Source organism: Leptodactylus fuscus, chromosome 3, assembly GCF_031893055.1.
Source record: "Leptodactylus fuscus isolate aLepFus1 chromosome 3, aLepFus1.hap2, whole genome shotgun sequence".
NCBI lineage: Eukaryota > Metazoa > Chordata > Amphibia > Anura > Leptodactylidae > Leptodactylus > Leptodactylus fuscus.
In genome coordinates, this window is record NC_134267.1 from 67,751,499 (window position 1) to 67,769,783 (window position 18,285).

Here is an 18,285-nt window from a genome sequence, read left to right on the forward strand (position 1 = left end):
CAATAGAAAGCCTAGTAGCTTACGGGTATGCTTCTTAAATTACATAGGAAAATTGAAAAGAGGAGAGGTATATGTTCTTTTTTAGCAGAGAGTCTACTTTCTTGTTATACTATGTCTATAAATCCCAATGCTTTTTATCGTTTTATGGCCTGAGGAAGGCAATACTTTAATACTGAAATGTCTATTCAAAATAACATGGAAAAAAAAAGCTCTCTGAACATCTAGCCTGACTCCTTTCAGCAGTGGCTGTTGAGCTTTGTTGTTTCCTCTGATGCATTCCTATTTGAGACTGAGGTAGCGGTACACCCGGAGTAGAAGAATACTAGACAATGGAATTGTGCCTGTACAGCAGAACCTGGAAAACTGAGCTTTCACCCTAATGCACATAATGCTCTGAAACAATCTTGCACTATGGATCGCTGCACAACCTAAAAATGCTGGTGCTCATTCACTGTCAGGAAAATGAAAGAGGGATACTGATTGGAGGGACTGTCGTCAGCTACCATATTTAAATACACGACATCCGTTACAACTATTAGAGTGGATGTCGGAAAAGGGTTAAAATGTGGTTAAAAGAACTTAGGGCGGGTTCACACCTGCGTCCGGTCTCTGTTTCAGGCAATCTGGCAGGTTTCCCCGAGAAACTGGACAGGGGACGGAAACCCGGCAGTCAGTTTTCAAACCCATTCCCTTGAATGGGTTTGCAAAGTGACTGCCTGTGTACATCTTCTGCCTCTCCGCAGCGAAACAGTTTTTTTTTTTTTAACCGGACACAAAGTCCTGCATGTCCGACTTTGTGTCCGGTTAAAAATAAACATTTTAGCTGCGAAGAGGAAGAAGACGCACATGGGTGGTCACTTTGCAAACCCATTCAAGTGAATGGGATTGAAGATTGACTGCTGGGTTTCCGTCCCTTGTCCAGTTTCTCGGGGCAGTAGACATAAACTCGCCAGATTGCCTAAAGCGAAGACCGAGCGCAGGTGTGAACCCGCGCTTAGTTTTAATTTGTGGGTTGGTCCAAAAACAGTGATATGAAATAAATATATTTTAATTATAATTATTATTCTATTTTAAGTCAATAATGTGATGTTATTGTTATATGAATATATATTTCCTACAAATACTACACGACAAGTTTCTATTTATAGAAAATCCAATATTTATTCAAATATTTTATTATAATATCAAATTTTAAAATTTTGAATGCAGATTAGTCTCTGCTATATAAGAGTTAGCAATTCGGTATATCATGCATAATAACAGTGCTAAAACATAACAGTACCTTAACTAAGTGAGCTTTATGGTGCAGTAACCAGTCTTTTTTTGTAGGATGGGGTTTTTGCATTTTTCTTTTACTGTTTGCTTTTAACAAGCAAACTTTATTCTATGAATTGTGATGGTTGTTGTGGAGGTACAAATATTTTTTTTTCTAGTTAACTATTTTTAAAAAATAAAATTATTTTTAATAAAAAAGAAGTGGTTTACTTATTTTGGGTAGAGATTTTTTTTCTTTTTTTTTTTATTAAGCTGCCTCTTCCATTTTTCTTATGCACGTGATAGACCTTGGGCAACTCAAGAACTGAAATACAGAAATATTGACGATAAATTGCGGCTCACTGCTCTACAGGTGTTTTTAAAGAAAGAAGTTGTTTTTTTGGTATTTGCAGATACATCCAAAAGTACTAATGAAATGTAATGCATTCTACTGAAAATGAATAAGATGATGATGATGATGACATATATTATGATATATTTTCTTACCTAGTTCGATGTTGTGGATGAAGCACATAAACTCCATCAGGGTATTTTTCACTAACTGTATCCCGGTCCAAATTAGCCAATGCTCTGGCAGCGTGTGATGTCTGAATGACATAAGGAGATTTCATTGCTTCAGCCAGCAAACAAATCCAACCTTGAGAAAAAAGAATTATGACACACAACACATACTGGGAATGGTCGTACATCAATACACAAGTAATTATTTCTTTGGAACGTCTGTAATATATCTGCTGGATAGCATCACTACTCCAAATATATTTCCTATTCAGATAATGGAGGAAGAATGGCATAAAAGGTATAGTATATACATGTCTTGTCCATATGTATCCAAAAGCCAAGGATTACAATGATCTATTTCATGTGGTATAATTTTGTGTTATTTTACTTTGATAATTTTTACTAACAAAAACAATACAAAATCATCGGTAGGGCAAGCTATGCCTTGAAAAATGAAGACTTCAATATATGCTTTTAGTCTTCAAATAATAAGAAAAAAAGTGTATCATATCCTAAAACAAGTCACTATTGTGTCTTTAGAGTAAGCACAGAAGAAATTTATATGAGAAGGTAGGTTAGTTTGCATAACCGAGGGTCAGAACTATGCAGAGGACTCTTTCAGGTCACCAGTCTCTATTCAAGTATCTTTTGTACATCTTCTTTGACCAAATTTCATATTGTTCATTATAGATAAAGATTCGATGCAACAAGGGCGTGATATTAAATTATAATACGCATTTGATGGCATAGCTGATGGCAAATCACTAGTATATGCTATCAGTTTCTTACAAGTAGCGCTCCGACTACCTACCCCCATGACTCTCAGAATGAAGGATGGAAAAAAAAAATTCTACAATCAGAAGATCTAATTATAGTCCAAATTTCACAAAATGCTAATGACATTACCTGAATCTACAATAGTTGGGTGCAGGTGCTCATGTAAAGCTAGGTTTCCAATTACACGCATTATATTCCTTTGTATTTTCTGAGAGTCCTTCCGGAGCAGATATATTCTCTGTAGTAGCTGCAGTCCTCCATTTGACACTATACTGTCAACATGGGTGGATATCTATATCAGACACAAATAAATGGGGAGTAAGGAAAATTAGATTAAATTTTTTAATAAAAATGTTCAAAATACTTGCTCTTGCCTTTAAGCAGCATTTAAGACATGTTTATAAACCACACTGTATACTGAGCATCCTTTCTATGTTATTAAGGGTATATATACTTTTGGAATAATTTTTATTGCTCCAGTGCTGAAAAATGTTATGCAGCATGTATGAACCCGCCGTGCCACTAAGATTTGACTTGGAGTTACTCCTTTAGGAATTATCTTCCTGGCGCCCTTAGTGGCTGCCTCGATACAGAGCTCCAAGCTGGGAGCAATCTCTATCTTTCCTTTCTCACTCTTTTCCTCTGTATCTTCAAGAATCGTGTAACTAAGCAATCTAGCACTATGAATTAGCAACTATAAATCGAATGGAAGACCCTGTGGAGTATTTTGTTTCTATTGTAAAGCATGGACAATGACAAGACCTGGTTCCGCTGGTTTCCACATGTGCCTGTTACCATCCCCCCAGCTAGGACAGCATGGCTCACCATGCGGCAAGGAGGAGAAACCTACATGGAAATGCGGACTTCTTCCTTCAAGGAGATGTTTTTTGGAGTCTATTGCTGGTGTGTGAAGATGCTACAGCTGACTGGTATTTCTTTCTATTACTGTGGACACGTGGGACTCTGTTACAGCCTGGGAACCTACCATCACCCACCTACCCCAGGAGTTATGGAAGCTTGGCAAGAGAACAGCACCCTGTATACCTGGATGGCTTCTGACTTCTTTGGGGATGTAGAACACAGTGGTAAGGAGGAAGCAGGAGGAGGAGAGCTTGTGATGAAGGACATTTGGGGCATTTTTTGTGGTTAATGGACAATAGTGCTGATACAAGATACCAAACTATCAGCTGTGAGCAGGAGATCTCACTACCTACCAAAGGAACTACCACATGTTATCATGATAGCTGCATATGTCCCCACCTCTGCAAAAAAATGTTTTCTGCTTGTTATATCCACATGCTGTGACCCCTCCTCATGTCCTCCAACCACGGTCGGGCTGTATTATTATTATTATTAACAACACTCCACACAGAGAACTAAATGATCCTGCAGTGTGTCTGTGTTTCTTTCCTTTTTAGTTGCTCTGATTCCTAGGATTTCTCTATCTGCCATGAGTTTGTATGTGTTTCTCTCTTGTTATATACTACTGTACATCTATGAAACTGTATCACTGAAATTTCCCCATTGTGGGACTATTAAAGGATTATCTTATCTTATCTCTTATCTTATCTAAATGGTCCCCTGGGAATCATCCATTGACCCCCATACATGAATCTCATCTTTCCTGCAGGGAACCACCTCAGGAGTAGTCTTGACAATCTGTTATGGGCCTCTACCTTATGCCATTTATAATAGTGATATATTTTAAGTGTCTGAGGGTCCTAAGGTTCCCCTCAGGGTCCATGGCCTGGTAGAGATCGCTGCTTCTACATCCCCTATAGCTACACCCCTGCATAGCACTGAAAAGGCAGGTGTAGATATGGTCAGAGGACTATCTATAGTCAGGACAAGCAGAGTTCAATCATCACTGTATATGAGAAGATGTCAGGGAAAGTGACACAGGGTCAATACAGATTTCAGAGCAGACAGAACAGGTACAGAATAAGGTAAACAGACAGAGGACAGGACTAAAGAACTAAGAACCATACTGATCAAGCTTCCCATGGGAAAATGGGCCTTAAATCAGCCTGACGCACTGGTGATTGCCTGAGCACAGAAAAGTGGACAAGCATGCAGGCCCTTATAGAAGTGGAAATAGAAATATATATAAGTAGGGAGACAGGACCAGGCACCTGGCAAGAGGATGAGAAGTGTGGAAGGTAGAACAGTGAGGAGGAGCCTGGTGGTGCCACAAAAAAACAGAAATAAATATCAAATTTGCAAATATTCTAGCTTTGATTAATTTGTGTTTCTGTTCCTTGCCAATTTCCAGTCTTTGCGGATTATGAAAATATTTGGTTGTAGGGAAGCAATTGTCTTGCATGATATGACTCTTAGATGACTAAGAGCTCCAAATGGCCAAGGTCACATTAGATATACCTTACAGGAACCTTTAACACAATTCTGGCAAGCCATGTGCAAAAAGCATGCATGATGGCACACACAGAATCCCTACAGCTTCCTATTTCTCCACAATATAAGTGATGACAGAAATAAGTAAACTATTCAATCAGTCGTATTTCACTGTAAATTTAGTCAAAGAAGATAAGAGTAGGTATACATTACCCTGGAGTGTTTCAATAAAGCCTGTAGGCTGTATACTTCCAGTTTCTCTGATGGAACAGAACTGAGACTCTCAGCATATGGTAGTCCATTCCCACCAAAGCACCATAATCCTCTCTGAAATTGGAAAAACATTTACTCCATTACTGCACTCTCAAAGCAGATCTGGTATCGGGCCAGGATACAAACACTGGGATAGCATGATGTATGAAATATTTGCTCTCCTCCTAATAGATACATGCATTCTATCTAATATATATAACATTATTGATTCTATGATCCCAAAAAGCATTAAAAAATCTGAAGGATACAATACTAAATCCAAATATTTACAATATCAAAAGCTTAACTGCTATGCCAAATACAAGACTAAGAACATTAACAATTAAAAATATAGAAAAAAAAATGGGCCTACACAAAAAATCGGTAAGTCAACTGATAGACGAAATAAATTTAGACTAGGTAGTCTGAAAATACACCAGATTTACCATCCAGCATCAGCCACTGTGATAAAACTGGACGCTTTCAGATTGCCTGTCATGTGTCAGTTTATATGGCAATAACTTTGAGATTCTTCAATTTACCTAAGTACTTTGGAGATTGTTTCTTTGGGACCCATTGTACTGTTCTACATGTTAGTGGTAAATATGGACCAATATTTTTTTGCACTTATTTATTAAAAAAAAGAAATTTGATGGAAATTTGGAAGAAAATGTCAATTTTCAAAATGTAAAATTAGTTAATAAATATTATCTATCATATCTCTGCTTTATATTTGCATTATCTTTTAATCGAGCTTTAATTTATTTTGGACATTAGAAGGCTTACAAGTCTAAAAGCAATTTTCCAAAATTACAAGAAAATTTCCCAAATGGTTAGGGACTACTATAATTCTGAAGACTGTATATTATAAATGCCCCTTAAATCACACCATGTTCAAAACTGCACCCCTCAAATAATTCAAAACAGTATTTAGGAACTTTGTTAACCCTTTCATGAAAATGAAAACAATATGGCGGTGACATTTAGACATTTTTTAAAAAAATAATACATTGATTTAGCACTAAAACTCCCATGGGTTTAAAGGAGAAAATGCATTACACAATGTGTTATGCACTTTCTTCCAAGCACGGAAATACCCTACATGGGAGCACCAAATTTGATGGAATGGTTTTCAGATGTCATGTTTCATTTGCAGAGCCCCTTAAAGTACCAGAACAGTAGAAACCCTCCAAAAGTGACGCCATTTTGGAAACTAAACCCCCAAGAATTTATCAAGGGTCATAGGGATATTTTGACCCCACAGCTGTTTCACAGATATTATTAACATTGGGACATGACTTATACTCGCCAAAAGAGGTGAGTATAAATAGTTGTTATATTTAATCACCTCCCCTGGGCCTCCAATTATTATACTCTGAGGTTTGAGTCGACCCCAGTGTATAATAGTAGCACTACTGGGGCCCACCAGGGAATTCACTTGTTCACTGTATGTGCCTATGTGCCTTTAGGTCAAGCTATAAATTAACCATGTCCTGTAAACCTCAAAAAACAAAATATAAAATTCTATCACCGGGGAACAATGCTACACATCTGGTGGGACTTCTCCCTACTGTGACCTTTTTGGCATAAGGTTCATGGGATGATCGTGATGGTAATGGGAGTGGCCCTGGTGGTAAACCTCGCACCATTTCTCCTTTTAAATTTTCTCTGAAAACTTAACAAACATCATCACAAACTCATAGGTTTTATGCTGATTAGGCCAGATCTGTCATCCTAAGGTAGTGGAAGTCTACATCTTCCCTATCCATCATTGATTGGCTCCATGAATGCACATCTGATGCATGGAAGACTTGGACTCAGAACCAAGGCCAGAACAGGTCTGGAATACCTTTTATTATTTCTCTGTCTTCCAATCCTTTTTCCTAATACCTCTCCTCACTAATCTCACCTCCTTCCTCTTTCTTCTCCCATCATGTTTCCTCCAAACCCTCACCATTTTTTACAGCTCCCGTATTCCAGCCCTCTCCCCTATTACATTCTAAGATGCTATTTCCCCATGGTGGAGGTTAAACCTCCCTCCTGCTACACACCTCAACTTTTGATGTTATGTTTTTAATTGTTACTCTGCTGCAATAGAGCTGTGACCCCATCTATATTTTGTTCCCCATTTATCTCCTTTCTCCATTCCTGCACCACCTCTTCCTCCTCTCCTTATACCGTTGTTTGCTTGTACTGTTCACTCTTGAAATTGTTACCACTTTTTCTAAACTGTTTTGAAAATTAATAAAACTTTGAATTAAGAAAAAAAAGTCTCCAAACACCAAATAGCTTTTCTTCCCTTCTGTGCTTGGCTGTTTGCCAAAACAGCAGTTTATACCCACATCTGACACTGTTCAGTATGTTATTCTGGGTACATCAGTGTCGTACATGTTGGCATATACAACTGTTTGGGCACACAGCACGGCACAGATGTGGAGGAGCGTTATGTGGCTTTTGGAATACAGATTTATCTCTTGTTACTTTTGCAGAGCCCCTGATGTGCCAGTAAAGTGGAAACCCATAGAGAAAGACCCCATTTTGAAAACTGCACCCCTCAAAGAATTTATTGAGGGGAGTAGTTAGTATTCATTTTCCCACATATGAATGCACAGCGAATGGCAAAAAGTGAATATGTACGCTGTATGGAGTACATTGGGTACACCAAATTCCCTATTACTTTCCCAGTAGCTCATACAATTGGGCGGTTCACTTCTTGTGTCTTTTTCCTCGCAAGTGCTAAATCTGGGGTGTACCCTAATATGTATGATTGCACAGCTTATACATTTCCCTTCTTACTACAGCCATTCTTGTCCTAAAGATTTGGTGATTTTTGTTTTTTTGTTGTATTGTACAAGCTATAATTTTTTATTTTTATGGTTATGTAGTCATATGAGGGCTTGTTTTTTGAAGGATGAGATGCATTTTTTAATAACACAATTTTGGTGGTGTCTATAACTTATTGACAAAATCTTTTTAACGCTGAGGTTTTATATAAAAAAACATCAATTCAGGCATAGTTTTTGAACATTTGAAATTTTTACCCTTCGTCTTAGGACATAAATAATATGTTACCTTTATTCTATTACTGTTCCTGCCTTCCATATCATTGTATGCACAGCGCTCAATGAGAAGCACTGTGTGAAGAAAGCCCAGCCCCTCATAATTTCACTCACTGTGAACCCATATTGATTTTGAAGGTAACTAAGGCCGCATCCACATGGTGTAACCTGCCGTGTGATGTGGCACGTGTACACCATGGGACCCTTTGCGTGCCGTACACGCTCCCATTGATTTCAATGGGAGCGGGGATCGTATGCGCCGCGCTAGTTTGCGGCCGTGAATAAATGCACGGCCGCAAACTAGCGCGGCGCATACAATCCCCGCTCCCATTGAAATCAATGGGAGCGTGTACAGCACGCAAAGGGTCCCGCGGCGTACACGTGCCACATCACGCGGCACGTTACACCATGTGAATGCGGCCTAAGCTTCCCCAGTAAGGGCGGGCTCACACCTGTGCCTGTGTCTGCTGTAGGCAATCTTGCTGGGTTTCAATCTTCTGCCCCAAGAAACTGGACAGGGGACAGAAAACTGGCAATCAGTATTCAAACCCATTCACTTGAATGGGTTTTCAAAGTGACTGCCTGTGAGCATTTTGTGCCTGTCCGCGGCAAAACCGTTTTTTTTTTTAACCGGACACAAAGCCCTGCATGTCCAACTGGTTTCGCTGCAGAGAAACACAAAACGCTCAAGTGAATGGGTTTGAAAACTGACTGCCGGGTTTCCATCCCCTGTTCAGTTTCTCGGAGCAGAAGACGGAAACCCAGCAGGATTAGGCAATTAGGCAAAAGTGGGCACGGGCGCAGGTGTGAACCCACCCTAACAGAGAGTGAACAACAAACTAGCTAGAAGGGAGACCTAGTGGCAGCAACTTTTCAGGCAGAAAACAGAAACATAATTAAATAAAGTGTATTACATTTTTGTCCAAGTCTATGAAGGATGTTTCCCATCTTTCCCTCAAGAAATACAAGAACTATTCCAACATACAACCTGGTTTCAGCTGTGTGGTTTCAACAGTACTGTGTGTAGCTCTATACTGTGGGTGGGTGTTCCTTACTGCCCAGCGATGACGCTGAGCGGTGAGGAGCGCCACCACCACCATCACTTCCAAACCCCACTTTTATGCCTGTTAATGGCATAATGAACGTGGTTTTTTTGTGTGAAGGTGCAATCTTGTTGCCAATAAAATCAGCTTTCAATGTATATGCAAATTAACTATTCTCTATCAGGATTAAAAACTGATTCTCTAAACAACAAGACTGAACTTTGACACAAAAACGTATGCTGGCTATGTTGTTCACTGCCTGGTTGCTCTGGTTGTCTTTGCTTTCTTTGTGTGGTGCCACACGATATACAGAGACATCCCAGACCCTGAGCCGCCAGTGCTTTTACTTCTTCTCTATAGGTTATTGAGTGTCCAATGATGACACCCAACTGAAATTAATTGGTGTTTGACTTGTAGAGAAGTGACAGTACTAGCATCACAGGGTCTGGGTATGACCATGGCCAGGTCTAGTACATCGTGTGATACTACCCTTGTTATGTTGTAAGCCATATATCACATGTTGTTTATTTTGATACGACAAATGCATACATACATAAAATATTATGACTACCAGTTAATATCCAGAATAACTGCTGTGTGCAGCATTGATGGCAGCTGGACAAGCCGTGAGGTGCCAGTAAGGTGTTGGTAGGGTGTAGCAGGTATCTGAAGTCAGGTTGTTTGCAGTGCATATCACATTTGCTGGAGGATGCATGGTAGAAGATCCACCAAACAAACATAATGACCAAGGTGGTCATACAGATGTCTGGAGAATTAGAGGACCAAGGGAGTACTGGGAAATCTTGGTCATGTTCTTCCAACCACTGTGAGACATTTCTAATGTGACAGTTGTATTGTCTTTCTGCAAGAATCCATCTGATCCAGGGGAGATAAACAGCATATATGGGTGTACGTGATCTGCAAGGATGGATTTACCAGGGTGAGCTGACCACAGAATGCCATGATAAAATCCCCCAGACAATAAGGCTGCTACCACCAGCTTATGTCAATCCAATAGGGGTTGCAGATAGGTGATCTCTGATGTTTCTTGCCTGACACTCAAATGTCCATAAGTTCGATGAAGCAGAAAAAGTTACTCACAAGACAAGACAACACTTTTAACACTCAGCAGTATTGAAATTGGAGCACTACTGGTTGTATGTACTGTATATAATGAAATATTATACAATTTCCCAATATACTTCCTGTATCAATTTTTCACAGTTTCCTAGATCTCTGCTTGTTGTCTTTCATTCTCTTTACTTCCTGTGGATAAAAATCAGTCCATGGTCGTGTAAATACCCTAATCCTGACTCTGTTTTCAACCAATGATATCTCTGCAAATAATTTAGTGTCACCTTAGTGTCATATGAAATAAGAGAATCTCCTCTTTCATATGACACCAAAAGCAGAATATTCTAATCCTTCTTTACAAGCACAGAAATCTGCAAGAATTTGCATAAGAAATCATAACAAATCGAGCTGACATGCTTCATACCGACATGTTATTTACTAGAAAAAAGTGTTAGCACATTTTGATGGCTGAATTTTTATTTAACTCCTTCAGTACTGGGCCAATTTCTGGTTCAGCACCAGACACATTTTCGATTTTTTTTTTTTTTTGTATGTGCGGTTTTCAGGACTATAACATTTTTATCATTTGGGTTATTCAATTAATTTTTTCATCTTTTTTTGTTGACACATAGGGCTTTATTTTTATGTTGTTTTTATTTTTGCATGTTTTTTAATAGTTATTACATCCAGGAAAATATAAACGAAAGAGGAGGGAAAATGGGTCTGTTTTTCTTTTTTTTTTTTTAATAGCATAAAGCACTATTAAAAACGTTTTTTAATATTTTTCCTCTCTGTTGTGGTAATTTTTATTTTGGATTGTACCACTGGGAGTGGGGCTAAAACTTGTGATAAGGGCGTGTTATTGGCGTTTTTGTAGTTTATTTTTTTAAAATTAGTTTACTTTAATTTTTATGTTTTACTTTTCTACTTCTTTCTTTCTTTTTTTTACATTGTGTCCCCATAAGATCATAATAGACCTTTGGGGGCATCTGAACACTAATCTTTTTGTTGGTGGGGGGCCTATTTTCCCTGTAACTGGGGCTGATACCTTAGCCTCCCGCCCATAACTACAGAGCTGATCTGGGTCCTCCAGTAAACTTTGATACAGAACATATATTGGAAAATTGTATAACTTTTTATTCTACATACAATAATCTTTGTCTCTCAAATGTCTGAAACTGGACAACCCCTTTAATGTAAGCAGCAACATGAAAAATAATAAAAACCTATAAAAAATTAAGAAAAAAATATCTTAAATATTAAGAGTTGATCTAACAAATGGTCATTTTCTGATGTCACCTTCTCTTTAAATATATAAAAGAAAACATATGGCTCTTAATGATAAAATCAGAGCAAGTTTCACTTGTAAAACATTTGACAAATAGGGCTTTTCTTTCCAAATCTTAGAATCCACACTGTGAAAATATGGTAAAAAATAAAACCATTTCAATATAAACTTACCCTTTGGGCTACTAGAGACTGACTACTCTCTCTCAAAGCCAAAGATGTAAAATACTTTATACACTGGTCAATTTCTGTCTGCGGAAGGGAGGACAGCAACTGGCGTAACTCATCCTCTATCGAATAATTCTATAAGCCAAACAAAAAATACATTAGTATATAAGATTAAACCAGACATTAATGATAATGGAAATGAAGGGATAGCTGATTATCCCTTCTTTTAACTTACACCACCGCCGGTCACCCCGGGGTTTTACAGATATCGTGGAAACTACCTGCTTTAGCAATATGCCTTGGATCATAATGTTAAAACTGTAATCCATTAAAGTTTTACCTAAACTTTTGGAGAACTTTTGATTTTCTCACAGTATTTGTGTCATTAATACATTTTGTAATATACTGTATTAACACATTTTGGCTCCTTTCTGTGAAATCCTGCATTTTTTCAGTCTTTCCCTTGTTTCTGTGTTGAGAGCTGTTTCTGCCTCTCATTGAATGTTACTGTATACGGAAGTAGAAATATGGGGCTGTGTAAAATTTAAATAACCTGAGAGATGGGGAGGGTCACTTCAAACAGTTATATCTTGGACTTTTTAAAACAGACAAACTTGCTTTCGGTGTCACATGAAAGAGGTGACACTATATCATTTTCATCAACATTACTGGTTGAAAACACAGCCGAATTAGGATATTTATATGCATCTTTATAATATATAATATATAGGACATAAAAATCTCAATCCTGACTGTGATTTTAAAGAGTGATTTGTATGGAAATAACTTAGAACTGCAGCCTTAGTGGCACAAGGAAGAAGAGAATCTCCGCTTTTTTATGTCACAAAAAAACAAGTTTGTGCGTTTTACAATGTATAATGGTTTGAAGGGACCCTCCGCTGTGTACGCCAAACACAGTAACATTCAGTGAGAGGCAGAAACCGCTCTTAATATGAAACAATGGAAACAGTGAAAAAATGCAGGATTTCACCGAAAGGATCTGACATTTGTTAATAAAGTATATAACAAAATGTGTTTATGACACAAATACTGCCAGAAAATCAATAGTTGTCTGAAAGTTTAGTTACACTTTAAAGACCAACATAATTTTAGTAACAACTTTCACAACACAGTTGTAATCTGTTAAGATCGTAAGAGGTGAATGGTTCAGGAGACTCTTGTCTATTTCTAATGGCCATGTTGATGGGAATGAAATAAACTTAAGGCTAAGTCCCGACTCTCCGAAATAATACAAACAAAACATTGTGTAAAAGAATTGTGGATTTTTCCGGATATTTTTTTATGGAAAGTTTCTGCCCCTATCATAGCTATATGGAAAATACCAGGGTTATCGTAGGTATAACTGACAAACTGTGATTTTCAAAAACATGAGCTGATTTTTTTTCTGCAGTCTTTAAATGGGATTAGAAAGAATCCCATCCACTTTGCAGGTACCATAAAACTCAGCATTTTCACAACAGAGGTTGTTCTTTATATCTAAGATCTTATTGTTTATCTATGTGTTACCACATGTAGTTTACACATTTCTCTCCATATATATTTTCTGTATTGAATAGTAATAATAATAATAGTAATCATAATAACAACCAACTGAAACAAAACTTAAGGTCAGGGTCCCACATGGCGTAAACGCCACAGTTTGCCCCCCGGCCAGAAACAGCGCGGAAGAAAGCTCGGCATTTTACAGTCAGAACAAATTGGATGGGATTCTAGAATATCCCATGCCCACTTTGTAGTATAATACGTTGTGCGGACATGTGGCGATTTCTAAAACCGTCACTGTTTTAGAAATCACAACGTGTCAATTATATCTATGGAAACTCTGTTGGCATTCCTTATAGATATAATTGAAGTAGAAAGTCCGCAGAGGAATACTTTATGAACTTTTTGTACAAAGTTCTGTGGTAAGAACCACGATGTGTTGCTGCCATGGCTCTTCCCACAGCACTTTTTTGTTGCAGGACACCACGTTGGGCCTTAGCCTTAGGGAGGCTTCTGCCTTTAAATATCCTTTCCTCCATACTTCTCACTGAAACTTCAATAAACCGCATTTCCCATCTACACCAGGTTCACACTAGTTCGAGGACCAGAACAACGTACAGGCGGACTGCTAAAATAGCGGAAACACAGAGAGTCCAACAGATGTCCGATCAGGTCCTTGACTATAATGGAGTTCACTATTTTGAAACTGGTGGAGAAAAATAAATCCTCTATGCATGTTGTTTTAAATTTCCAATTTTCAGGCTACACTGCAACAGAGTCTCCAACATAGATCCTGAAGCAGATGTGAAAGTAGCTTTACAAATATGTATATACTAGCATCTGCCCACAACTTCATCTGCGGGTTGGTGCTGACGCTGAGCCGCTTCTATTTAGCCAATTGCTGTTGTGGATGATCCACCTGCTCCCGCATCTCAGCTCTGCTACATCGCAACATATGTACATAATACTAAGTTGTATTTACATCTCTGCATATGCAGAGCATACTCAGCTGTGCTACAGCGCTGCCTAAGCTCTACTACATCTGGACATTTGGATTATAGGGGTGTTCTTATGTCAGTGTCTGAGCAGCTTCTGTGTTGGAAACAGCTGATCGGATGGATGTTGCAGAAATTTTCCACAGATCGATCAGCCTGCTTCCGCTTCTTGGCACTGCTACATCGCTGCATATGCGTAGGATACCCAGCGGTATATACAGAGGTGTGCTACAGCGATGTGTAAGCTCTGCTACATCGGGCAATTATGATTACAGGGGTTTTGTTATGTGACTGTCTGAGCAGCTTCTGTGTTACAAAGGGCTGAACGGATGTTGCTGAAATGTGCCAAAGTTCTCCACCCTCTGCCATCAGAGGTAGAACAACACATTCCCCGTCATACTCACTGAAACTCTACCCCCGATATACTCATCTTGCCCATACACAGCCTGCATGTTCTGTAGTCTCCTGATCTTCTATGAGACTCAATTTTCTTCAGCTTTCACATTGTCGAGCTTCATCCTATATAGCTCCGCCCACAAAATAGTGTATAGCTCCGCCCACTGCCTAGCATGATTATCTGAGAATGGCTCAAGGACCTGTGATGATGTCATCACAGGTCCTTTAGTGTTGTGTGAACCTAAATTCCTTCACTGCGGTTGTGTAGTGACGTTGTTTCCCGGAATAAAAAAGTAGCCTATGTTTTAATTGGGGTTCCTATCTATGTATGTGGCAAATTTCATGCAAATCCGTTCAGCTGTTTTTGCATGATTGAGGGACAAACATCCAAACACACAAACATCCAAACACACAAATTTTCACATTTATAATATTAGTAGGATTATTGGAGACATAGTATCTATAGCCATTTATGAAAAAGCAGACTGAAGGTTTCCAGCTCACTAAAAACTCAGAGGTGTGCACATCTTTTCCATTTATAAACCTGTTTGGTCACTTACATCATTTACTTTTGGCAGGGCTGGAGGCGAAAGGAAAAATCGCAAGTCTACATCTTTGCTCCTGGCTAACCCAATAGTTGTTCTTCTGTCACATGCTTGTGCCAGCGTCCGATACTGGTAGTCTGCCAAAACATGAAATCCGGTTCTTGCTTGAGAACATCTTGTTTGGTTCAACAAAACTTGCAAATACATTTAAACCTTGATATTACCAATTTATTGGAATTCTATACATGCTGAAGGGCCCATCCATGGCATACATGTGTTTAGCTTTAAGATGATCAGTCATCAACAAGCTTGGATTTTCTATATTCCATCTAAAATCATTTGCTTTGAGGGATTATTCCATGTATACAAATGTCTGCCATGTGTTTTTTAAAATGGCTAGTACATTGACAACTGATTTTTCTATAGCCCTATACACATACCCGCCTATTATCATGGGTCTGTGTAGGGGGCTCTGAACCTGGAGTATGACTCAGGACAGGTCCTATTTCTGAACATTTTCCAGACCAGGAAATGGGCCCATGGAGAACACGGACGGCACACAGATATCATTCATGTGCCATGTGAGCTGTTTTCCCATGGACCCAACTATACATATTTTTGTGTGCATGTAGCCCAAAGCCGAATCAGTCTGGGTTTACATAGCGCTTGTTTATTAAAGATCTCAATGTAGTTTGTAATTGTAGTAATGGATAGAACATGTCCCTATGCTAGTAATCTTGTAAAATCTGCCAAGAAAATGCTGTCTGTGGTGTTCATACCCATAGGACTAAATGCAGATAATACTGAAATAAGCAGAATCTGCCATTAACCTGCACACATACCACAGCAGCCAACTGCTTTTTCAACATTAGAAGTTTTATTGAAAGTTTTTCCAAAAATTTTTTACACAAAACCGGAGAGGGGAAGAAAAAGGGGGGTTTGAAGGGGGGGGGATTGGGGGGGAGGAAATAATGTACAGAAGTATCAAATAATGGCAAAACTTGGGGGAAAAGAAGGGGATAGGGGAGAGGGGTGGGTGGGTAAGGGGGATAAGCATAGACTCTGACGCAGCAGAGTCAAAACATACAAAAGCATAAAACAGAAAATTGTCAAGCAACAGTGTCAATCAAGTGCAAAGAGAAAGGTACACAAGACTCACAAATCGCACAGGGAGACGCTACACAGGGGACACAGAAGGGAAGAGCGAAGGGGGATCGGCAGGGTAATAAAAATGGTTCCAAAGGAGCCAAGTCTGTCGATGCTTGGTGTCATCCTGGCGGAGCTCAGCCACCAGGGTCTCCATAGTTCGCAAGGCAAAAACCTCATTCAGCCAACCAAGGAGCGAGGGAGGAGTCGTGAACTTCCATAGCCTGGGAACTACTGAGCGAGCTGCCCCAAACAAAAATCCAAGAAGCATACGGGTGGATTTACGAAACGTCCTGGAAAACAGGGAAAGAAGTAGTGGCACTGGGTCATCTTCTAAACCAATCCCTATCACCTGTAGAATAACCTGTCCGACCCCAGACCAGAAAGGGGCGTAAGAGAGGGCAACCTCACCAAATGTGGGCCATCGTGCCTCGGTCAGAGAGGCACCACCAGCATCTATCAGAGGTGGAGGGGTAAATAACATGCAGGAGAGCCGAGACCCTATACCAACTGGAAAATATTTTGAAATCGGTCTCCTGCGCCCTACACGACATGGAGAAAGCAGGACATGCACGGAAGGCCGATGACCACACATCCGGAGGGAATGAGACTCAAGCAGACGGTTAAGTGGGAAATTGAAATCACCACATACAATCATGTGACCCCTAGCAAAGGACTGGAGCGCAGACAGGGTAGACAGCAAAAGAGGAACCTGATCTACGGTGGGAGCATACATATTAGTAATGGTATAAACAACACCTGAGATTGCACAGATAAGGAATAAGTACCTCGCCTCGTTATCCGCCAAAGAATCTAGGATTTTCACCGGACGATTTTTATGGGAAAAGATGGCTACCTCTTCAACCCTACCCGCTGCACTGCTATCATGAAACTACTGCGGATAGCACCTATTCGTAATCGTGGGTGTACAGGCAGCCAGGAAGTGAGTTCCTTGCAGGCAGAGAATGTGCACCCTACGCTTATGAGCATCGCATAGTACTTGTGAACGCTGTTCAGGGACGTTGAGCTCCTTGACATTGAAAGAGGAGACGGATATATGCTACATTGGAGGGAAACGGGGGACAAATAAGACACAAATGGGAAGAACAAAAGGGAGGGAAGAGAAACCACACTACACGAGCAACACACAAGAACTGGAGAACAGAAGACTTCAAACAAAATACCAAACAAGAACACAAAAAGAGGGCTAATGGGGTACCCTCAGGGGAAAGCTAAGTAACAGGAGCACGAGTCTCCAGATGACCCCGCACTGCAGGGACACAGCTATGCGGGGGCGAAGAAGGCAAGCCACGCGGCTGAACACAGAGCACCAGAAGAGAGACACACAAATAACGGAAGGAGCGATCAGAGAAAAAAAAAAAAAAGCTGCTCCAACTCCGACACACGGGCATCTTAACATACAAATAACACAAAGAAGATAGAAAGCAGCTAGACGGCTAGGGCAAGCAACATATAGTCGTGGGCAAAAATATGAAGGGCAAAACTAGAGAAAGAGTTATCAGGAATAAACAGGACATGGAACAAACTCACAAAGTCCGGTCACAGACATCCAAAGAGCAGCAGAACCAGTCACTTCCGGGACCCCCGGGCAGAGGAGGGTCTACGCTGGCGTTGTGGCCTCTGAGAACGCAGAGGGCCGGGGTCGTCCACAGCATCCCATTGCAGGCGAAAAGGGCCGTACCGATTAGGATCGGAAAGCAGGGAAGACCAATCAGGAAGCTGCAAAGCTGGTAGATCCAGGGATCGAAGAAAGTTCGGAAGATCATCCGGATGGGCAAGAGAGTGCAGTCGGTCACCTCAGCGAACTTGTAGGGAGAATGGAAAGCCCCAGCGATAAGGAATTCTGCGTTCCCGGAGGAGGGAGAGGAGAGGCTTCAAAACTGCTCGCTGC

General features: G+C 39.9%; 1 protein-coding gene across 1 annotated transcript in view; it reads right to left on the reverse strand.

The window, feature by feature from the left end:
- SERAC1 (serine active site containing 1) overlaps positions 1–18,285 on the reverse strand; it is a 73,196-nt gene that overhangs the window by 21,707 nt on the left and 33,204 nt on the right. Inside the window, exons 7-11 of the mRNA XM_075267701.1 lie at positions 15,243–15,364; positions 11,795–11,923; positions 5,119–5,232; positions 2,683–2,845; positions 1,762–1,912 (exon numbers count right to left, since the gene is read on the reverse strand). Coding sequence (XP_075123802.1) covers positions 1,762–1,912; positions 2,683–2,845; positions 5,119–5,232; positions 11,795–11,923; positions 15,243–15,364 — 679 coding nt within the window. The remainder of the gene's footprint in view (positions 1–1,761; positions 1,913–2,682; positions 2,846–5,118; positions 5,233–11,794; positions 11,924–15,242; positions 15,365–18,285) is intronic.